The 24,491-nt window shown below is 40.8% G+C and overlaps 1 protein-coding gene and 1 long non-coding RNA gene across 6 annotated transcripts in view; one reads left to right on the top strand and one right to left on the bottom strand.

The window, feature by feature from the left end:
* Window positions 1–2,461: 2,461 nt before the first annotated feature.
* Window positions 2,462–24,491, bottom strand: part of FABP5 (fatty acid binding protein 5) — an 80,289-nt gene continuing 58,259 nt past the window's right edge. For 2 of the 5 annotated variants that reach the window (XM_046025473.1, XM_046025477.1), the window contains 5 exons: window positions 17,650–17,725; window positions 9,202–9,240; window positions 3,740–3,912; window positions 3,270–3,371; window positions 2,462–2,718 (listed from right to left, as the gene is read on the bottom strand). In XM_046025473.1, the coding sequence (XP_045881429.1) occupies window positions 2,665–2,718; window positions 3,270–3,371; window positions 3,740–3,912; window positions 9,202–9,240; window positions 17,650–17,725 (444 nt within the window). In that variant the 3' untranslated portion in view covers window positions 2,462–2,664. Of the gene's footprint in view, window positions 2,719–3,269; window positions 3,372–3,739; window positions 3,913–6,563; window positions 6,833–7,567; window positions 7,867–9,201; window positions 9,241–17,649; window positions 17,726–23,413; window positions 23,433–24,491 lie in introns of those variants that run through there. The other 3 variants (XM_046025497.1, XM_046025482.1, XM_046025489.1) reach the window with 3 other exon arrangements.
* On the top strand, window positions 3,919–17,635 carry LOC123954376. The gene is made up of 3 exons (XR_006821072.1): window positions 3,919–6,087; window positions 13,083–13,264; window positions 17,291–17,635. It is a non-coding gene; the product is annotated as an uncharacterized LOC123954376 (long non-coding RNA).

Raw genomic sequence — 24,491 nt, forward strand, 5'->3', positions numbered from 1 at the left:
TGTTCTCTGACTTACAGTCACTGTATGGCTTGCAACCCCATTACCTAGACTCTGAGCCTTAGTTTCCTCATCTAAACAAGGCAGAAAACAATAGTTAATGCACATAGTCCAGGGTGGTTCTGAGGATTACAAAACTCTTGAAATACTTGGCCCAGTGTTTTGTCCAAGGAACATTGTTTTCAGTGTACAGTATTATTAGAAGTGAAAAAAGAGGATGAAAGAAGAACTCTAGCATGAAGACTAAAATAAGATGGAAATCCAAACAGAAAAGGAAGTTTAGAGCAGCACCGTCCAATAAAAGACATGAACACAAAAATGGTGACCCATGTTATTTAAAAATTTTCCCTAGCCACATCAAAAAAAAGAAAAGAAAGAAAAACAGGTAAAATTATTTTTAATATATAGAATTTAGGTAACCAACTATATCCAGAAATGTTATTTCAACACGTAATCAGTATTTTTTCCACTTTTTTTTTTTAAGATTTTATTTTTGTTTATTTAACAGGCAGAGATCACAAGTAGTTAGAGAGGCAGACAGAGAGAGCGAGAGGGAAGCAGGCTCCCTGCTGAGCAGAGAGCCCCATGCGGGGCTCAATCCCAGGACCCTGAGATCATGACCTGAGCTGAAGGCAGAGGTTTTAACCCACTGAGCCACCCAGGCACCCCATTTTTTTCCACTTTTTAATAAAAGATTTTATTTATTTTTTTGTCAGAGAGAGAGAGAACAAGTAGGCAGAGTGGTAGGCAGAGGCAGAGAGAGAAGTAGGCTCCCTGCTGAGCAAGGAGCCCAATGTGGTACGCGATCCCAGGACCTAGTATCATGGCCTGAGCCGAAGGCAACCACCTAACCGACTGAGCCACCAGGCATCCCAACATGTAATCAATATTTTTAAAAAGAGACATTTTGCCCATTTTTGAAATTCCGTGTGTATTTTGCTTTCAACACATCTAAATCAACAAGCCATGTTTCAAGTGTTCAGTAGCCACCTGGGGCTCATAGCTACATACTGGACAACACAGGCGTAGGGTGTCAGTGACCTGAGCTCTTTCCCTGACTGCTAGCTTTCAGTAATTCTTTTTTTTTTTTCTTAAAGATTTTATTTATTTATTTGCCAGACAGAGATCACAAGTAGGCAGAAAGGCAGACAGAGAGAGAGAGAAGGAAGCAGGCTCCCTGCTGAGCAGAGAGCCCAATGCGGGGCTCCATCCCAGGACCCTGGTATCATGACCTGAGCCGAAGGCAGAGGCTTTAACCCACTGAGCCACTCAGGCGCCCCAAGCTTTCAGTAATCCTTAAGAGTCTTACCAGCTAACATTTCAGAGTGGTTTCACAAAAATCTCAATTATTGAGATTGAGGAACTGAGATTGAGCTGAGGAACATTATAAACTCAAGATCTTAATACAAGTTGATGAGAGGCAGTGTTGTAGAACGACGAATAGTCATTGAGTGGACTCTGGAAGATGTAGGTTCCCAATCCAGCTCTTCTCATTCCTGTGACCTTCAACGGGTTAGCTAGCCAAACCTGTTTTCTTACTTGCTGAATAGAGATAATGGATCCCCTAAGCACTGCTCTGGTGATCATGCACACAAGTCTTGAGCCCAGTGTCTACAAGCTATTTCTCCAAATGTGAACTGCAAATGTTTGTATTTGGGTTTGAGAAGCAGAACAGGTGTTCACTAGAATCCTAGTTATTCTTTATATATGCACACAGGAAGTATTTCAGAACTGTATTATTTCTATGGCTTTTGTTAAGGAATCCGATGTGTTCTTCTAAAGCTGATGTTTCTTCTCATGGCAAGGGCAATGATTTGACCTTGTGTCCAGATATGCCTCAACCTCTAGAACACTGCCTGGTACATGGTAGGTCCTCAGAAAGTTAATTAAAGGAATTTGGGGTTGCAGAATTCATGAATAATAGTTCTAAGTGCACTATTAAAGTATGATCATTGGTCAATCATGGTCATTTAATTTTTATTCTAATTATTTACATTATAATGTTTATGTAGCTCTTTTTTAATGAGAATAGTCTTTCGCCAGAAATTTAAGATTCTTCAGCTGATACAGAGTTCAAATAGTGTAGGGGAAATTGAAATGATTGGTACTGTATTTTCCATAGAAGTAACTCTACACATAAATTACTAAAATATGATCTCTGGCGCCTGGGTGGCTCAGTTGGTTGAGCGACTGCCTTCAGCTCAGGTCATGAACCTGGAGTCCTGGGATCAAGTCCCACATCAGGTTCCCTGCTCAGCAGAGGGTCTGCTTCTCCCTCTGACCTTCCTCCTCTCATGTTCACTCTCTCTCATTCTCAAATAAATAAATAAAAAATCTTAAAAAAATAAAAATAAAATATGATCTCAATATAGTACTCTCAAGACTACCTGAGAATTTAATCAATTCATACTTAAATTCACCACTAATTTCATATGATGTTTTTTAAAAAAGCATACAACACTGGCATAGCACAAACACATTTATTTACTAACCAAAGGGATGATCCTAATTAAATCAACACTTTGAAATAGTTGCATGTAAAATGTTTGTGATAAAGATAACTGAACACAGTAATGGAAAAAAAAAAAAGCAGTATGGAGATTTGCTCATTGAACTGAGCTTGTTCATCCTCACAGCTAATTCCTATCCAAAATGATGATGGAATTTTTACTCTACTTTTTCATAGACCCGAGTACAGGTGACATTGTTCATGACGCATTCCTAGAAGAAAGAACGATATTAAAGAATTAGGTCAGTCTTGCCTCACAGAGCAATGGTAGTTAAAAAGAAGGATTGACATCCTACAAAACTTTGTAATTTACTTCATAGATGGAGAAACTGAATTTTAGAATTCCTGAGTTTGAAAAGCTAGAACCTGTTATTTTGTTTATGACATGTGTATGCTTTACTACAAACTGAAGTATTGATTTGCAAAGTCTAAAGTATTCATATGATCTTGGCAAATGTTGTTCCTTATTTTAAAGAAGTGGAAAGATGTATGCCCAGGAGGGGAGTTTGATGGCTTGCCCAAGATTTTACTGTAATGCCACAATGAGCATAGACTAAACCCAGCTCCAGGTACATCCTCTGCTGTCATCTTATGTCTTCTACTCCCACAAAGGGCTCTCTTAGGTAATTAGTGTCTACCTTGTTATTTCGCTATTTTTTCCTACCCAAACCTAGTTCTCATGTTCATGATCAGTATTAAACAGTTATATGAAATTTGAATGCAAACAAGAAGCCTAATAAGACACAAGAATTTTGGCACTTACCACCACTAATTTCCCATTTTCCAATTTTCTTGTGATTGTGCTTTCCTTCCCATCCCATTCCTGATGTTGAACCAATGCGCCGTCTGTGAAGTTGCAGACCGTCTGCAAAAATACGCTTTTTAATCTTCCAAAGTATGTTATCAGAGAGATGCTCATAACTTCCTTAATCGACATTTTTCAGCTTTTTCTTTCTGGGCCCACTTCACTAAGCCATACCAATATTATTAATAATACAGTTTATGCTTTTCAATTGTAGACCCCTGTAAGAGACACTTATTCTCTCTCATATTCCTTAAACTATTTTTCCAAAATTGACTAAGATATGAAGCTGGTACTTTCACTAATTGGTCAAACTCAACTCATAAAATACTATAACTTTTTCATTAAGTTTTGTCTCTAAACAGTAAGACTATTATTAATACAATCTATCATTCGACAAGTCCCTGTGATTTTGTTGAATAATGACTGACCTGAGTTTTTCTGCCATCAGCTGTAGTTTCTTCAAACTTCTCTCCCAGGTTACATGAAAACTGGGTTGTTTTCAAAGTGCTCTCAGTTTTTATGGTGAGGTTTTTGCCATCAGAAGAGATGATACAATCTGGTTTGGCCATTGCACCCACTTTTCGTAGAGCCATTCCCACTCCTGTAGAATGTTTTATCATGTTAAATAACAGGAAGACCAGGGCTTTGGTTTACATAATAAATGCAGTAATTTAATTGCAGTTACTGTGTGGTACATATTTCCACTTATTCACTTCTCAATAACAAGTGTAATTTGTTATTAAGTGTACATATCCAGAGTTTACCACAAGGAGCCAGCACTTAATATATATGAATTAATGGAAGTCTTGCAACAACTGTGTGAGAGGTAGACAGTACTGTCTCCATTTTATAAGATGAGAAAATGAGGCACTGAAGTAACTTACCCAAGCTCATTCAGCTAGGAAATGAAGGAGCTGGAACCAACAGAGCAGGCAGTTTGGCTCCGAATCTTAAGCTCTTGGCCACCATGGTATGTTGGCCTTCAGAAAGTTAGGGAAGAAATCTGGACTTCCAAAATGGATTTACTCAATTCTGCCAAACACTGTATTATATGACTCTAGTACACAGTCTGACACATGCAAAGCTTTTGATAAATATCTGATTAACAGCTACATACGATCCAAATCAATTCTGTTCAGAGAGCATGGTTATTTTAAGAGTTAACTGCACAATCGTGATGCAGATAAATTGGGGAAATTTTATCCTCAAAACCAGTAAGCAATTCAGAGCTGTGTAACTCATTTACTATATTGATACCATATTTAATTTATAATCTACTTCTCCCTAATGTTAACATTTATAAGGAAACAGATCTAGGCCAAATCCTGTCTTCACAGAGGAGACTAAACCTAAGCTGAGTAACTAGCTTGATAATAAAAACTCAGCTAGGCTTGCAATGTCCCCTGGGTGCCTTCTCTTTTGCTAGTGTGGGGACTGGTGCCTCGTGTTGTTAGATGAGTCATTATTAATTCTCACTTTGGACAAATATAGGGCTCTGCTCTTCCCACACCTTGATTGCTCTCTAATGAATTGAGCCCCGACAACTTTCATGATTCTAATTTTAGTATATGTGCTGCCGAAGCGAGCACAACTTTCATGATTCTAGAACCCTGGAAACAAACCACCCAATGAGCACATTCATTTTCAAAGGGCAGAGAAACAGCGTTCCTTATTTGATCCTCACACAAGTGAACACACACTGACAATTCTTGGTTATGAGTGCAATAATTAGCTTCTTCTAGAGTTACCTTGATCTAGACTTATAGTGCAAAAAAGAAAAAGATTGAATTCTACTTTTACTCAGAGAATCATAAATACGCTCAAGATTCACCACAGAACCAGCCTTCACCTGTCATTGTCTTGGATAAAGGCCAATGAAGGTGGGTTCTGAAGTGCCACAGGGACTAGGTTTCTGCAGAGGGTTATTGTAGTAAAGTCTGCCCCAGAAAGCAGTCATGCTAACATTTGTGGATGGGCAGCTTCTAAAGCACCCTCAGGGTTACAGCAGTTGTCTTAGGGCTGGACGCCCCTTTTCTGAGAAGATCCATGCTATAGTCCTCCATCCCAATTCCTAGTGGCCTGTGACAAAGGTCCACTTTTGTTTGCTAATCCACCCAATGGGTCAACCAGCATACAATCGTTGTCACTGCCTTAGAAAAGGACAATAACAGAGAATCAAGTACTATTTTGAGAAAGAACTGGAATCTTCCTACAAAGACTCATATTGCCTTGAAAGGCTTTAAGGGGGGTGGGGGGGGACGACCTCCTGCAGGGCCACACCCATCTTACATAGAGCTGTAAAGCAGCCTCTGGAGGGCTCCGCAGTTTCTGACCGCTGCTTTCCAATAAACCCACTCCCGGCCTTTACGCCCCCCACCCTGCAGGCGCAGAGGGCAGGGCAGTAGCGCGTGGCCCTCCGTGGGCACAGCGGGCACTGCCCGATGCCCTTGGCACCGCGGCGCTCAGGGCTCAGGGCGGGCAGTGCCAGACAGTCGGAGCCGCCAGCGCCACGCCTCGGAGCGCCGTTCTGAGGCAAGGAGGCGAGGATAACCCGACGCTCCGCCGGGAGCCGCTCCAAACCAAAGGGCCGGGGTTCACCCGGTGAGGGGGGCAGAGCGCCTGCGGGTTGGGGCAGAGGCGGCCGAGCCGCACAACGAGGGCCGAAGCTGTCGCCCCATTCGGACCTTCGGAAGGGTTTCTGCTGGAAACCGCGCCCTGTGGAGAAGGGGACCCGTGCGCCATCCAGGAACAAAAGCCGAGGCAAGGCGGGAGCAAGGTGGGAAAGAGGGAGTGGGTGCGGCCACGATGGGGCGAGTGGGAGTGGCAGGACGGCGGGACGGCAGGACGGCGGCACGAGGAGGGAAGACGAGCAGTGGGAAAAGAAAAAGAGGGAGAGTTATGGGGGCTGTCTGAGGGGATCGAAAGGAGTGAAGCTGGGGGCGGGAGGAAGTGGAGCGCGCTAAAAGACAGGAAGCAGTGCGGATGGCTGCCGCGTGGGCTAGGGGAAAGTGGAAGAGAGCTGCAGGGCCCCGGAGACCGAACGTCTCAGAATCCGCAGGCGGGCGGCAGGCGCACGCTGCTCTACCGGCTGCCTGCCCACGTGCTGGTGGGGGGATGGGAGATGGATGGGGGTACAGGGGTTTGCGGCAGACAGCCGGGCATGCCCCGCCGCGGAGCTCGGCACGCTGAAGGGGACCCAGGAACAGACACACACTCGTCACGTTACAGGCGCCGCCTGGCCGGGAGCCTCACCTACTTCCTTCATGTATTCGTCAAAGCCTTTGCTCTCCACTAAGCGCCATCTTCCTACCAGCTGCTGAATGGTGGCCATGGTGGGTGCGGGCGGGCTGAGCTAGCAGAGCAGAACCGGGGCGTTGGGAAGCGTGGCTTAGGACCAGCCGGCTCGCTTGGCTGCTTTATAAAAGCGGCGCGCGCCGGGGCGGCTCCGAGAGGCCAATGAGAGACGCGTCGCGCCCGGCCCCCCGCCCCGCCCCCCCGCACGCCCCCAGGGCCTCTCTCCCCCGGTCGCGAGGCGCTAACCCGGTTCACCTGCCGGGGGACGGAGGAAGGTTGAGGGGCTCCCCCCGCGCTTCCTGCAAGCGGGGACTTGCCCGGCGCGCCCCACGCCGCCCCGGACGCCAGCGCCTGCACGTTCCAGCGCCTCCGCCAAGCAGGGAAGCCGGAGGGGCCGGTGAGGAGCCCCGCCCCACCTCTCCAGCGCCCCACGGTTTTACCGCCCCGCCGCCACTCTCTTTCCCTCGAAATACCCGCGATGAATCCACTAGCCCTTCTAGGGCTTGGGCGCAGGACTTGATTTATCTGTGGTGGTTTGGCTGATTGATGGATAAACTTCTTCGCCTCCCTCATCCCCGCTCCTGGTCAGTGGACCCTTCCTGAGAGAACCTGTTCTCCCCACCTTCAGGACGACCCCACCTCTCTCCTCAACTCCCTCCTCCACCCCTGCCCAGTTAGGGCCTCAGAGCCAGCCTATACCTGGTTTGAGTTATCGGAAGGTACAGTGTAGGCAGTTTCCGAACTAAAACCCCTTAAGTTTCAGTTTAAGTGACCGCCGTTGCTATAAAATGTACCCATCAAGAATGTGTTACTCGTTTATGTTCTTTGCTTCATAGTTTCTTCTCAGACTCCCAAGTATTTAGACTCCAGAGCTTTCCTCTTTGCCTTTAATGATAATGATATCCTCTGTTTGTTGTGTAGAGTATCATACTTTTCAAAGTGTACTTGTCACAGTATCTTACCAGGTGATCCTAGGTCCCTGTGGAAGTGAGCTGGGACGAGGTGAGAAAGTTGCCACACAGAGAGGCCAGCTGCCTGGATGGAGAGGAGCCCCATTTATCGTGCTAGGTGCCTTGCTTCCCGTGCACTTTCTATCCATTAACTCTGAGCTCCACTAGATTTTTGCTAGTGTTGTCCCCATTTTCTGAAAGAGGACATGAGGCAGAGAACATTTGCAAAGTGGTAGAACCAGAATCCCTGTCCAGTCCTCACTTCAGACCTTGTGAAACAGGACCACACCTGGTTGCCTCTAGCTCGCTGCACTCAAGGAGCTAAGAGTAGAGGCTACAGTCTCCTGAACCATAGCAGACATGGGTTCATGTTCCATCCTCTACAAACTGAAAATCTGGGAACCATGTCATTTCCCATCATACCTCAGAACATTTATTCCCCTGCACTATATCTTTTTTTATTTCAAATTCCTGCCCTAATTTTAGGGTCACTCCAGGTTTTTTGTGGGTTTTTTGTTTTGTTTTGTTTTTTCTTGTGGTACCATTTTAATACCAAGGGACTCGGACCATGTAGCTGTGCCATTAAGAGCATGGATGTCCCACACTTGAGGCTCTACTGCTGAGAAAATACTCAAGTTCTGAAGGCAGCTAAGTATGTCATTTGCTCAGTGATGCAAGTGCTGGCTTCTAAACACTTAGGACAGGCTGCTGCCCCTGCCTCCTAGAGAGGCAGTTCCTCCTATGTGTTTGGACTTGGATACTTAATATGCTGCTTCAACATGCTTTATCCATGTTCATATGGAACATGGTAATGATAGCCAGGACTCTGGACTGGAATGCTAATTTTTAGATGATCATAATCAACCATGTCACAGAAATATCAAAAGGAAAATGACACTATGGTATTAAATACATAAGTACTTAGGAAATAGTACTTAGGAATAGTTAACTAAAAGTTAACTTTTAAATACACTCTTTGATGTAATGAATGGAAATAATCCTTTTGTGGTTAACACACACCAATGAACAACAGAAAGTTATAGGCCAAAATATGTGCTAGAGTCTGTCCTAGAACAAAGAAGAGCATGGTGATGGCTTTGCTACTGTGGGCAGCACACTTCATCCCTGGTTCTCTGGTACTTCTCATCTGTAAGATACATAGATATGGAAAGAGATTAGAGTAGATTCTTCCTAATGTCCCTCAAGGCCTGAATTCAGATTCCCTTCCTTTCTTTAAAATATTGGGAATAGATTTCAAGTTCTGAAAAACATAAAGTACTTCCTTAACCCGCTAACTAGAAGCTGTGTTCTAGGGTACTTAATTTGAACTCAATATGAAATGTAAAAACCAAAAATGTTTGTAAAAACAAATCTGATTAAAATCTTGTGTGACTTTATGGGCTGGTTGAATATCTCTTTATTACAAAAAGGGAGAATTATTACTTGATTGAGATTAATTTAATACAGGGATGAGGAAAAATCATTTTATTCTAAACCTATCCTCACAAATTTAAGGGACTGTGCTCGTCATTAGTTTTAGCAGTAACACAGAGGCAATGTAGGTGTTACATCCTGTCTTCCCTTCATGCTGGAGGATAATGACATGTTATTCGTATAGATGAAAATGGTTGAAGATCAAAACTTACCAGTAACTCTCCCCCACCATAGCTCTAGAAGACCACCATCTGTAAGACAGATGCAATTTTACTTCACATCTCCAGAAACTCAGTTTGCTCATCAATGAAATTAAGGAGATAAGAATTACAGCAAATGATTTCTTAGGTCCTTTTCAGCTTATCTCCTGTGGTAGTAGTTCATGACTCTGAAAGTATACTCAAAATTACTCTATTTCCACCTAGTGGTAAAGCGGAATATTTCTCTTCACTTTCCTTTGATGAATGTTAGTACTTGGTAGGCTTCATATCCCACAAACTCACACATAAGTTTGGCGTGTATGGTGTGATTTTATTTAAAGACAACTTCCTCATTACAGTTTGTGTAGATAAATGTGTCTTCCACAAAGTTGACCATAGTACATAATCATTTCCTAAGGACCTTGAGCATTGGTGGCCGGGAAGTAAGCAGCTGGTAGAGAAAGAGCACCACATTAAATCAATCATTGGAGAGAATACACAAAGCAATCCATGTTCAAACAATGGAGTCTTTTCTTAGTACATGTGCAGATTAAGCAAAAACAGGCGGGGAGGGACAAAGTGAACACTGTAAAGCAATACCTCTCAAAGTTTAGTGTGCAAACAATTACCTGGGGATCTTTTTAAAATGCAGATTCAGTAGTTTCCGTAGCAGGCATAAGACCAAGCATTTCTGGGGCACCTGGGTGGCTCAGTGGGTTAAGCCTCTGCCTTTGGCTCAGGTCATGATCTCAGGGTCCTGGGATCGAGCCCCACATCAGGCTCAGCAGGGAGCCTGCTTCCCCGACACCCACCTCTCTCTGCCTGCCTCTCTGCCTACTTGTGATCTCTCTCTCTCTCTCTGTCAAATAAATAAATAAAATCTTAAAAAAAAAAAAAAAAAAAGACCAAGCATTTCTAAGGAACTCCCAGGTGAAGCCAGTGCTGCTGGTTTGGGAACCATGCTTTGAATAGCAAAGTTGTGAAGTAAGAACTTGCATATGGCTTTGACACATCAGGGGGACTTTCGCTTCCCTGCATAAGGATGTCTCATTATATCCCCATAAAAACGTAAAAAAAATATATAGAAAAGACAGGAAACTGAACAAACTCACTCCAAAATTTACCTTATTCAAACTTTGGACTACTTTCTAATTAACCCGAGGCAGCTCTTTTTCTGTCTGTTCACCAGAAAGTGTGAAAGAAGACTTCAAATGGGGTAAGGAAGGTGGATATTCCTTTATTTTGAAACCAGTTTCTCAAATTTTATAACCAGGTTTCTTGACCCTGGTTCTTCCATGTCTTGCTCACTCATGCTGTGTACACCCCTTAAAACCACATCTTCCTTGAGAAAATCCCATTTGGAATCCGTTCCCAAAGAAAATCCTAGTAAGTGGATAGAACACTGTTCTGCATCTTGTCAGTTGTCTGTAGCCTCAAAACTTCCCAGATGAGAAGTCAGGAAGCTAAGCAGCTTCTGCCGCACCCTGAAGTTTTAAATCCTTCAATGTATCCAGCCACAACAGGCTACCATTCATTAATGGAAGGTGGTTTTCTTCTGGTTTTGGTAATAATATTATTTCTCATTAAAGCATTTATAAAAATGGAGTTATTTTATGCATTTTGTCCTTTTACTTCAAACAGTTTGATTCCTCCCCAACATGTCTGCAAATGGATAGCCATTAAAACTTTCTAGTTGCTGGGGCACCTGGGTGGCTCAGTCAGTTAATTGGCTGCCTTTGGCTCAGGTCATGATCTTGGGGTACTGGGATTGAGCCCAGCATTGGGCTCCTTGCTCAACAGGGAGCCTACTTCTCCCTCTTTTCTGTGCTTGCTATCTCATCTCTCTCTCTCAAATAAATAACTAAAATCTTAAAACAAACAAACAAACCAAAAAATCTTTCCTGTTGCATAAATAATTCATCGTAAGTATGTGCTTGATAAATTAACTGGATGTGAGAATAGAGAGAAAATGAGACATTGCAAAAGTGACAATAAAAGTTATAGTTTTAAAATGTTACGATAAAGGTTTTTGACTTTAAATAAGGCAGAGGGTAAAATGGTTCATCTCATTATAAGATCAATCCATTTCTCTTGCCTACATAGATCTTCCTACAATTCACACTTATATATTATTCAGTATTACATTTGTCATTAGCTCATGGCAACAGATTGCAGAAATATGTAGCCATTTTGTGCCTCATGTGGGTGGTATTCAAAGTGTTCCAGGTCTGAAACAAGATGTAAGGGGGCATCTCGAAATAGAACAGGAAGAGACTTGTCAAGCCGCCCCCAATAAGCACAAAATGTTAGTAAAAACACTGTGCTTACCAGACAGCCAGATCTGTCTAAGAACAAATCCCCTAGCAACCTCAATTTCCTCAAGCCCACCTCCAATAAAACTGCCTCTCCCAATATACATTATATTGTATACAAAGTCTGGGGCTAGCCCAGCTCCAAGCACACAGACAAATTCATAAAGGGTACTTCTGCCCTTTAAAAATTGCAAAAGCAAAAATCCTCCAAATTTGATTTTTTTCCTATTGGAAGAGGCCAAATTCTTTTCTTGCAGATTATACTTTCCCATTTTTCAGTCTCACTTTCCCTGTGTTATTTTGTGATTTAAGGTCTCTCCCTCCAGACTCTTAACACCACTTGATCAGTTCTCTTCATTAATATTTACCCATAAGACTAGATTTTTAAAGTCAAATCTAGAAAATTACAGGGTTGCTTCTTTCTAAGTTGTTTATCCTGATAGGTCAGGCTCATCGCTTCCTTTTGTCTGAATGAGCTCTTAAGAGGAATCATCAGAATTTAATAACCTACCTAAATCTGGCCGAGGACACTTTCTCAATCCTAACCCTCATCCTCTTTACCTGGTGGTGGAAAGAACTACTCTAAATCCCTCAGAGACATGCACGGTATTATAAAAAACAGCATCAAGCTGATTCTGTGCACTCCTCTAAAGGAGCCAAGAGGCAGGACGGATCCCTTTGCTCATCCACCTGCAAGCACCATAGGACACCTTTTATTCACTGTCTCACTTCTGCATTGACCTCACTGAAAGATACAAGTTCAACAGTGTGTAGTGAAAGGTTAATTTTGCTCCCATGTACCTCCGCATGCTGTCCTGCCCCATCTATTCCTGCATTCCTTTCTGCAGTGGTAGGCTAGCAGGACTGAACTCTCTGGTTTTTGCATAGCCAAGACATGGTGTTGTCCTGGTGTCATTATGAATAGCTCTCTCTTTCACTCCAAGTGTCTCAGATTGAATGATGTTGGGTGAAGAGCGGTGAGATTGAATTCTTATCTATCAGGCGGCTCCAAAGCCTAAATTGCAAGTACAGCATTATCATGGCACTCTAGTATCATCTAATGAAAAAGACTGACATTTGCTCTACAAGAGGGAAAAGGTGCTATAGGGCCATAGTCAGTGCGTCCCTACTCTCCTGGCATTATACAAATATGTCATGTGTGGACTACTCTGCTTACCCACAAATGAAGGGCCAGTGGAGCTGTTGACACAAGACAGATTGCTTTGATTCAAGTCAGACTGCAATTTTAGATCACCTAATAATTATGTGGAATGACTTTTAGCCTTGGTCTTCAAGGAGTTTGTTAACCTAAGTTTATACCAGCTAAGGAACTGCTCCCCACCCCCACCCCCGCCATTTAACCAACACTTATTAAAAAGGCTGTTTTAGTTCATCACATTCTGGAAATTCTCAGGTATTAAATGTCTCTGAAAATGTCAGAAAAACTCATTTTATCTTTATAATGTTCAGTGAATTTTCCAGGAAGATTCCACAGTCTTTTGGGTGGGGAGGGGATACATAGTCGGACTGCTTTCAGTTGTATCCTGGAAACTCTAGAGTTTTGTTTGTTTGTCTCAACAGGTCATCTCTTTGGCAGGAACCAGGTGGGTGTACAAAATGGATACATCCTGTTTAAAACGAATGTGCCAAATGCCACAAAGCCACCATCTAATCAGCAGATTAGAAAGATCTTGTCTGAGAAATACTGGGTTAGAGACCATGATGCAACCCACATCGCTACCCAGCTCGCCCTGTGTTTTCAAGTGAGTTCCTCCCCCATGAACTTGGGAATAAACTGACACTTGGCTGTCCCCAAGGTTGTGGCTCATGCTGAGATATACACTTGCAAAATAAAATCTGCCAGTGTACAAGTCAAAACAGGGATTCTGCACCACCCTGGCCAGATGAGTAAGGACCCGAAGATGCTGCTGTGCTCCCTTTCTCATGTCATTGGTATGGTCTTTGGAGAGAAGAGGCTCAGAGCAAAGTTTAATGATTTTACCACACATGCTCTGATGCCCTTATCCTTCGTCAGAAACTATAGGTGGTTCCTGGGGGAGGCATGTGACTCTGTGGTGATAAGTTCAATTGTATTTGTTGCATGGTATAAAATAGTATCACGTCTGCAGCTATGTTATCAATATATCATGCGCATTAGTTAAAACTCTAGTGGGTCCAAACAACAACAACAACAACAACAACAAACCTGATAGAGGAATCATAATGATTCCCCTTAGAAGCTGCAGACCCAAACTAGTCTTGCAAAGAATGCCTTACACTGAAATAGATCCTGAAAGTCTCTTTTCTTCTACTACTCTAGAATAATACCAGCTTCTCGAAACAGGAAAGCGTGTCACTTACTAGTGTCCCTTTGAACATTACTTACTTTATGAAAGTTATTTATGTCATTTACTATATTTTTAGAAAGTGTTGTTTTAATTGCCTTTCCATTGTATTGTAGTTTTGCATTTTGGTTGGCATAACCATTCCTAATGTATATTTACCAAAACGGAAGTTCGGTTCCATTATGGAACAGAAGATCATAACTATTTATTATTTCACTTGAAAGCAGGTGGGGGTATAAATCATAATTAAAATTTAAAAATCACGTAAGAGGGGCACCTGGGTGGCTCAGTGGGTTAAAGCCTCTGCTTTCGGCTCAGATCATGATCCCAGGGTCCTGGGATCGAGCCCCACATCGGGCTCTCTGCTCAGCAGGGAACCTGCTTCCTCCTCTCTCTGCCTCTCTGCCTACTTGTGATCTCTGTCTGTCGAATAAATAAATAAATAAAAATCTTAAAAAAAAATCACGTAAGAATTCAACAAACCCCTTTCATTTATCACTTTCCAATAAACATGAACGGTGATACTAAGTCTTGTGAAAAATGTTACCAGGTTTCCCTTTAAGCTTTCCTGAGCTAGTGGCTGCAGCCTCTCATTTCAAAAGGCAAGGCTCTTGTTCTTTCTCACACACTGATCTTTCTCAGCCCAAAGCCTTAAGTCCTCAGTGCTCCTAGGGAACCTAGGTAGTTCAAGTCACTAGCACGTACTTATTCAGAAGTAAAACTTGATGTCTGGTGCCCACACCCAAGTTGTATAATTTTTAATTGCACACCTTGGCAGTAATTCCTGGTCAGACCTGATCTTGGCCCAATTGGTTGTCACTTGAGCATACATATTATTAGCAAATCCTTTAAAGTTATATAGTTTCATTTCTGAATATGCATTTGTGACTTGGATTCAAAACTAAAGAGGAATCTTAAAATCCTAGAGTTTGGAGGTATTCTACTTCAACTAAAGCCCATTAAGTTTCTCTCAGTATAAATAAAACCAGTCTCTACTTAAATCATTCTGATGATAGAGGCCTCACTTCCTCCCCAAGAAGCCCTTTCTATGTTCTAATACTTCTGATTGGGAGAAAGCCATAATCTCTATTGGGCTGAAATCTGCTTCCAGTAATTTCTAGCTATTGGTCTTAGCTCGACCCTCTGAAATAACAGAATGGTGGCTCATTTATTCTTCCATAGGTTTATAAGGCCTAGAAATATTTGATGATGATTTTTCATCTGTATACCCAAATGTACTATATATAAAAGATCTGAGAGAACTATAAAATAGAACTCTATAAAGTATGTATGTATATGTATATGTCTATGTATAAAGCATGTATGTATATGTATACTTATATGTATATGTGTACATGTGTGTGTGTGTGGAGAGAGAGAGAGATAGAGAAAGAGAGAAGGAGAGAAAGAGACATAGAGGGAGAGAAAGGGAGAGAGGGAGAGAGGTATGCATTATAGCAAAAATAAGAGTGAAAAAGAAGAATAATTTCATTTTCAATTTTGAATAATCTTAGAGGCTAGGAAGGACCAAATAATGATTTGAAGTTGTTTAGCAGGACTATTATAAAACATTCTGAAAAAGAATCATTTCCACTCAACATAATTAGAGTATTTGTATAATCTAATTGCAATTGGTGCCTGAATAAAGTCTTTCCAGAGTAAGAAATAACATAATCCCAAATAAAAGGTTTACCAAGAATGTCAAATATATTCTATAGCTATTTAAGCATTTAAAAATACCTTATAGGAATAAATATTAAAGTGAAAAGTAAGGCAAGAAGATGGGCCTAAAAAATTATTTCTATCAGTCATATTTGGCCTATGAATTGATGATTACAGTATTGTTAGTATATAGATTTTAGGCAGCTATGGAGAATTTAACACTATAATTAATATGCAATTGCTTGGCCTCGACTTTTGTGCCTCAGGAAAACCATATATCATGACTATACATGTCATATAAATAGATGGGCACAATTTGCTTACTATCTAAACTGTAACAGGGACTTTTAGGTTCTTTAGTTAAACTTCTTCCCCAAAATGTCATGATCTCTGTAGCCTCAATTGTCATTTGTCTTCACTTAAACTGAAAAAAGATTATCTTAAAAAGATTATTTAAGAATTGAGTTACAGTAGCTTCAGTCTCTATCATAAGCACCCTTCAATACTTTAAGATATGCCAGGCAAAGGAACACTAGCATCTCTCCTAAAATAATCATTTTATTAAGTATTCACCCTAAAGGCACAAGGTTGAAATAATAGTGGCATAGAATGTAGGAGACTCTCTTTCTAGAATTTACTCTGCTACAAAATAACTGGATAAACTTAGATTTTTTTTTCACTGTAAAATGAGAAGAGAGTAAATCAAGTTTCAAGGACATATATATATATATATATATATATATATTAATTGCATAACTTTAGCAATCTAGAAAGAAAACAGCTTTGACAACAACAATAAAAAATCCTCATTGTGTCTTTTAATCATTTGTCATCTAATTTAAGGGTATAATATAATGGTTGCAAATTGAATTTATGCTAGTGACTATTCTCAGACTTAGACTCCTGAGCAAATTTCATAATATAACCTTTATTCTTACTGCCCAGCCCCCTTCTGCCCAGCAAGATCTTGCTGAAGGGAGTGTTTGTAAGTAGAGAGATGGAAGAGTTCCTGCAGTGGCGGTAACAGCCAAGGAGAAATTTTCAGTGACTGGGAGGGCAGAGAAGGGGTGGTTATTCACACATGAGATCCATAGTAACCTCTCTCTCTCTCTCTCTCTCACACACACACACACACACACACACACACACACACACACACACAGGAGTCAGCTTTAAATATCTACTGAGTGCAAAATAAGTTTCAGGTATATTTCACTTTACTATTCAGATGTAAATAAGTTTCAGATCGAACCTCTCCAGTCAAATAAGATTTTGTCTACCCCTTCTTTTTTCTTTCTTCCCCAACTCTAGAGCAGTCAGAGTAGCCTCTCGGAGGCAGGAGGAGGGCTGAGAAGTCTCCACCCTTCCCTGATGGAGGTTTTTCAATCTGCAGAGAAGCTGAGGGACAGGAGGAAGCTGCTCTCTGCCTTAACAAGAAGGCTGCCCCTTTTGAAACTTATCAGCCACACCCTTACTGACCTAGGCCTGTGAAAATGTATCCAACGCACTCTCTTTTGCCCCACATTTCCTCCTCCTTCCTTAACCCCACTCTTGTTTTGTTTTTCTTTTTTATTATCATCTACAAAGGACTTCTGCTATTTCTTGAAAAAATTGCTAGGGTCTATGCTAAATCTTTTATCTAAACCAATTAAGTCAACTGGATGTCACTGGAAGCAAATGGCACGAAGAAGGCAGGGGTGGGGGGTAGGTTTGAACGTGAATACCTCACTTCTATGTTACTAGGTGTGTTTAGTTGTTTTTTTGTTTTTTTACTTTCACCAGACACTCCATGATTGCATCATTCTTCACATGACTCCATGGGCTGAAGAAAAGGTAATGAAGAACATTGATGATGTATTGGAAATTGGTGACAATTCATGCAATTAAAAAAAAAAAGGCAAGACATTGGAAATGGACTTTGTAGTTAAAGAAACTTTGGGTACTGGAAATACCACAGAGATTAAGCCTCTCTTAATCTTCCATTTATTATTCAGAGATGACATCTTTTCTTCTTCATCTACTTAAGGTGTATGAAGCAAGGAGAGGAGGTTCTCTTTGAAGGCTACAAGTTTAACCTGCTAGTTCAGTTTCTCTTTACCATCAGCAAGAAGAAAAATCATGGATGCATATACATTACTTACAAATAAATTTAGGAATGTGATTCTCTTTTCTTCTCCACAGCAACTCCAAAGTCTCACTCAGCTTTTCAAAGACAAGCTAAATAATAGACATTTCATTTTGCAAATGAATTTCTCAAATTGTTTCCAGCCCCAGGATCATTTAAGGTAAATGATCATCTCTCTCTTACAAAATTTCTCTTAACTGAGTAAAAACTAGGTATAGTTTCTAAGACTTTCTGAAATAAGACTGTTAGGATTTATAAGGAACTTTTTTTTTTTTTTTTAAGATTTTATTTATTTGACAGAGAGAGAGATCACAAGTAGGCAGAGAGGCAGACAGAGAGAGAGAGAGAGAGAGGGAAGCAGGTTCCCTGCTGAGCAGAGAGCCTGATGTGGGACTCGATCCCAGCACCCTGGGATCATGACCTGAGCCGAAGGCAGCGGCTTAACCCACTGAGCCACCCAGGCGCCCGGATTTATAAGGAACTTTAAGAGAAGGTTTTGACCTACTTAAAAGGAATGGGTCAGAAGTTTTAGGTGTCTGTTGTCAGTTTAATTAACACCACCTTCTAGAGTAGTATATTGCAAAAGTTCTGGTATCTTCAGAACTTTCATTCAAACATTGTGATAAGCATAAGATACATTAAGAAGACCTCAGTGTTCATCTTAGCACAATGTCCAGGCTTAATGCCTCACCCTCTGAATGGGCTTAATTTGACATTGTTCTTTTCAGGCCAATGAATCAACAATTTACTAAGATGATTTTAAAATGGTTACTCATACATGAGATCATCATACTGGTACCCTGCCATATGCTATTAAATTGTCTCGGTTCACAGGATACACTTTCAGTTAGAGTGTGAACAGTTACAGCTTAGGAGTAGGTCACAATGACAAGAGACCAAAGATGACAGCTTACTTACCTGGGGTAAAATATATAAAATCCCAATGCTGCGTTTGGACAAGGATGATGCTTCCTCTGGGAAGCATCCCAACCTTATTAACAAACATTAAAAATTAGGACTAAAATGTAAAGTAGGATTCCTCTTTCACAGCTGGTAAGATTGTAAATTAGTACAACCACTTTGGAAATTTGTTTGTAATTACCTACTGAAGTCGAACATTTATACCAAGAGACAAGTGCAAAACTGTTCATGGTAGTGATATTTGTAAGAGCCCCCATATGGAAATAACTCAGATTTTCATGAACAGCAGAGTGATTTTTTTAGGGCGGTGTATTCATACAATGGAGCAGCAATCAGTGATGGAAATAAAATTACAGTTACTTGCAACCACTTGGATGACATTTGTTAAATATAATGTTGACTGAAAGAATCTGCATAGATTAAAAACCTGAATATTCTCCTTATAAAAACACTAAAAAATGTGTAAAAATTATCTGTGGTGTTAGAAGTCAAGACAATGGTTTCTTTTAGGAAGGAGAGAAGGAGGAGCCATTGGGAAGGGCATGAGAGGGCTGGAAGACAGTTACATGGGTGAGTTCATGTTGTGATATTTTATCAACCTGTACACATAGGATTTGTGTACTTGTCCCTATCTATTGTTAGACTTTAACTAGAGATGTTTAGTTTTAAAAGGAAGATATAAGTGTTAGTGAAATATCTTTGAAATATCTTAAATGTCTCAGGGAAAAAACTATCAATGGTTCAATAAAATTCTACATGTATTATTAATCTTAGCTTATAAAAGAGTCTCTTAAATTATTTTAATTAGTTAGGGGATACCTAACTTGGAGGTTTTCACTCTGTCAATTTTAACCTGTCAGCTGAGTACAGCTAGAGTTGGTTAAAGTTGGCAGTTAAGGAAGTAGATTTTGAGGGGGTCACACAATAACTTCTGATCTCCTACACGACAAGGTCACACTAATGACCACAAAGGTGAGATGTAACTAAGAAATATCCACAGGCTCGGGGCGCCTGGGTGGCTCAGTGGTTTGGGCCGCTGCCTTTGGCTCGTGATCTCGGGGTCCTGGGATCGAGTCCCACATCGAGCTCTCTGCTCGGCGGGGAGCCTGCTTCCTTCTCACTCTCTCTGCCTGCCTCTCTGCCTGCTTGTGATCTCTCTCTGTCAAATAAATAAATAAAATCTTTAAAAAGAAAAAAAAAGAAATATCCACAGGCTCCTTTTGGAGACAAGTTGTGTGATGTTGAGCAAGTCTCTTATTTTCTCTGTTCCCTCATCCTTAAAGCAGAATCATAATATCCATTTAAATGGGAACTAGATTACGTATGTATGTATGTATGTATTTTTAAATAACACGTATTATTTAGTTAATGGTAACTATTATCATGAATAGAACAAACTAACTTATTTGCTAACAAATTAAATAAACTAAACTGATTTAAAAAAAAAAAAGGAAGTTCTCAAGGTTTTCTTTGCATGTTAAAATGTTCCTGGATGCCTGGGTGTCTCAGTTGGTTAGGAAACTGCCTTCAGCTCAGGTCATGATCCCAGGGTCCTGGGATTGAACCCTGTGGTGGGCTTCTTGCTCAGTGGTGAGTTTGCTTCTCCTTCTCCAATCTCCCTCTTCCTCTGTGATCTTACTCTCACTCTCTAAATAAATAAGTAAGTAAATAAATAAATAAAACATTCCAGGGCACCTGGGTGGCTCAGTGGGTTAAGCCGCTGCCTTCGGCTCAGGTCATGATCTCAGGGTCCTGGGATCGAGTCCCACATCGGGCTCTCTGCTCAGTGGGGAGCCTGCTTCCCTCTCTCTCTCTCTCTCTCTCTGCCTGCCTCTCTGCCAACTTGTGATCTCTCTCTGCCAAATAAATAAATAAAATCTTTAAAAAAAAAAAAAAAAAAAAAAAAAAAAAAAAAACATTCCAAAAGTACAATCCTGGCCCCAGAAAATAACTGGTCTATCTCAAAATGTCTGGAGCGCTGGAGCGGGTATTTTCTGTGGCTCCAGATACGTTCTTCAGAATCTAAGCTAACGAGTGTGCCCCTAAGACTTACTTGGTATTACGGTTTAGCTAGTGTCCCCCGCATGAGGACTTCAGGCCTCCATCAACGACTTTCACTTGAACTTTTATCGTGGAATGCTTCTAGGGAAAGGGTAGAATGGAAAAGAAGATAGGACATGAGCACTGGAAGGGCAAAAAGAACATCATTACCAACATAAACAGGGGCAAGTGAAGAAAATATGTAATTCCTGCATATTCACAGAATCCCTTGAAAGGTACATGTAGATTAGGAAGGCGGTACATGATATGTCACAGGGAAACTTGTACATCAACAGTACAACCAGCAGGACACAACCTAAACAGTAATATCTTAAAGTTTTAGTTTCTGGTTTATAAAATGAATCTAAATTAGAGCTTTTAATTTAAAAAAAAAATTTATTTATTTATTTGAGGGAGAGAGATAGCGAGAGAAAAAGAGAGCATGAGCAGTGGGGAGAAGGAGAAGCAGAATCCGCACAGGGGGCTCAATCCCAGGACCCTGGGATCATGACCTGAGTCAAAGGCAACCACTTAACCGACTGAGCCACCCAGGAGCCCAACCTTTTAAATTCTTCTTTGAAGCAAAATTAATGATTTAATTCTTTAATTGTTTAAAAAAAAGGCTTTTATTAGTCTCTCTGTTGTTTGTTTTTACATCTGCAAAAATTAGATCAGTCTGAAACTACTCATAAAAGGGAGCAAATGAGTGAAATTAATATAGACCACTCTCCTTCTTGTGAGCTCAAAGTCTACTTAAAATCATATCAGTTGTCTTTGGGGCTTTGAATTCTATTCAAATCATTTTCTACTACAACCATAGATCATTACAGGTAAAAAGAGATAATCAAGAGCTTATTCTGACCCAGTAGCCAGAAAGGGAAAGAATGACTGTCTTCACCTTATCTGTCTTTGAAACTTCCCCCAAAAAAAATTTTTTTTAACCTAGAAGTCTTGGTACTGACATAATTTAATTAAGCATGTGTGAAACTGCAGTGTTCCAGAATCTGAAATTGATATAATTAAAATGAAATGCAAAGTGTACACCTCTGATACCATTTTTTTAATGTCACACTCCATCACTTCTGCTTAATATCAAATCACAAGAGAGATTTTTCATCTGTTAATTGCATTTTACATGCCCTTCATCATTGGCCTTCAAGCAATTAAATTTGAGAAAAATTATTGAAGCAAGGAGTAAGGTCCAAAATAATCAAGTTCACTAAAGTTGCTTTCATTTAATAGTGTCTCTAGCAGATAAATTACCATTCATAGTTTCATTCTACTATAGCTTTTTTACTCTCAAAAATACTTAGAAAAAAAGCTGAGGAATCTAGAGAAAGATTTTTATTTTCAGGATATTTGTGAAAATATAGCAAGAAGCAAGCTGCTTATTTCTAATACTGTTGTAGATTCTGTTGTAGATTTAAGGGATTCTGTTGTAGAAGTTATTATTCTTTATTGTAGAGTATACATTATTAGCAAAGAGTAACAATGAAATTATAATTTGTCAATTTTCATTATCCCCCATCCATGTGTCTCATGAGCTATAAAGGATTCTTGGCAATTTTATGGCTCAGGTATTCAGTGTAAACTTAGCCCACAGGACCCAAGAATCTGACTTCTTGTCAGTAAGAAACCTAACCCGTGACATTTTGGGGTATTGGGTTGAGTCATATTAAATTATCCTATTTGTAGTAAAAATTGTCAAATCTAGGCAATTTCATATAATAGAACCAAATAGCTGATGAGTTTTGAATATAAGCCCTTGGTGTCCCTGGAAATATCATTCTCCATTAAACTGATGTGAATATATATTTTGGAATTATTATTTGATCAAGGGCTCTTCTGTTTACTATTCCCTATCATTTCCCTTTCCATTTACTCCTTTTTATTTTAAGCAAACAGCTTCTATTCTATCATCCCAATTGCGACTCCTCTCTCCAAAATCACTGATAATTATTTAGGAAATGGCAAAATCCAAAAACCTTTTCCTATCACCTCAGCCTGTCTACAGTCTTGGCCAATTTGATCATTTTCTCCTTTCAAAGTGTTTCTTCTTTCATGTCCATGTCACTGTATTACTCGTTTTGTGACTTACCTTTCTAAATTTTTCTCTTTTCCATTCGACGCCTAAATGGAGGCATTCTATTAGTCTCAACTTTTATCCTTTTTCTTGCTCATGGATTTATAGTTGGACCTTAATCTTCTTCACCCTAAGAGAATGAGCTCTTTTTCTGCTTTCTAGCTACCAAAACATAAACACTCAACTACACTCTCCTTTCCTCCTACTCAAGAAACATGTGCCCTTTTTCCTCAATTAGCAATCCCTCCTTGTGCAATCACCTGCCTTCCAACTATCCCAGGGACACTGTTCTTTGTCCTACACCCTCAGCCCCTTCCTAGAGGCCCTTTCCTCTCAGAATGTAGACCTGCTTGATTTTCTCCTATGATATAAAGAGAAAAAATCTCTTGACCTTATGCCACCCTTTAGCCACAGCCCTGTATGTTTTTTTCATCCACAATCTCACTTAAATATTCTGACTTATTTTAGTCTTTGTCTCTTTGTAACTTTTATTACCTAATATCTTAGGTTGGGCAACTCCATGTTGGGCTCTGATGAGAATTGGATAGGAGTGGCTTATTTGGGAGGTAATCCCAGCCAGGGGGAGGTGACTTAGAGAAGGAAAAGAGTCAAGATAGGGTGTGTCAATGGATAGGGTGCTACTGAGATTTGACTCTCATTGAGGACATTTGAGACATTTTGCAGAACATGTTGGAGAGTTTTCCCTCTTTGGAGGTGGGAATCCTGGGGTACTTACCCATCAACTCTCATCTCAGATCACGGAGGACTGCTCCTGGTGACATTGACTCTCTAGCCCTTCTGGCCACCTCCAAGACAAAGCTGGGCTCCTGCTGGCCACAAGGGCAGAAGGTGACAGGTGTTTGCAGTAAGAGCCCATGAGCAGGTATGGGAATGGCGAATGCTGAAAGATATGGGAGTAGCACAAATTGTGTCTACTACGCCCACTGTAGTAATTAGCCTCCAGTTTTTACCACTTCATTTTATGGTGAGGAAATAATGACCTCATAATTGTCAAACCTAATGAAATTTCTTTTGTTCTCGTCCTTGCCCTCACTATAGGCAATATTTGGGGCTTCAGTCATCATCCTCCTAGATATTTTCCTTTTCTCGGCTTCCACTCTTCCTTGCTTCTTCCACCTCTGTGTGAAGAAGCTGTCTCTTCTCCAAGTGCTGATGCTGCACAGGGCTCTGCTTAGGATTTCTCATGTGCACGCGATTCCTTAGGCATCTCTTCTAATTCTATGACTCCCGCAACAACTTACACAATGTTGACTTCTGAATCTGCATGTCCAGCCTAGACTCTTCTCTTGAGGTCATGGCCATGCATCAGATTGTATCCCATGCTTCTGCTGCCCAGAGGGTCTGATCCTCTTAGCCTGAGTCTCAGAAGTACTCAATTCCAGCACCTACAAAACAGAAGAATTATCTTCCCTTAAAGACACGTGTTCTTCCTCTTATATTCCTTCTCAACTAATCAGTAACACAGTAGAGAACCTGGGAGTCATTCGAGTTCTTCCCTTTTGTCTTACTCTTCACATCCAAGTCGTGACCAATTGCTGCCGATTTTGACCTCTTAATGCTCTCCAGTTCACTCACTCCTCCTCTTTCTCCTCACATCATCTCACTTCTTTCTCCTTCCTCATGTTTTGCCTCTAACCTTATTTCATCACTCAGGAACCTTCACCCTGATTCTAGGATGGCATTTCAAAAACGTGATTCTGATCAGTTGCTTAGAGGAAAAGCCCAAATACCTTACTACCATATGAAGAGCTCCAATGAGAAGCCCCCACTGCTCTCTCCAGACTTATGACTCA

Source organism: Meles meles, chromosome 1 (genome assembly GCF_922984935.1).
Source record: "Meles meles chromosome 1, mMelMel3.1 paternal haplotype, whole genome shotgun sequence".
Lineage (NCBI taxonomy): Eukaryota > Metazoa > Chordata > Mammalia > Carnivora > Mustelidae > Meles > Meles meles.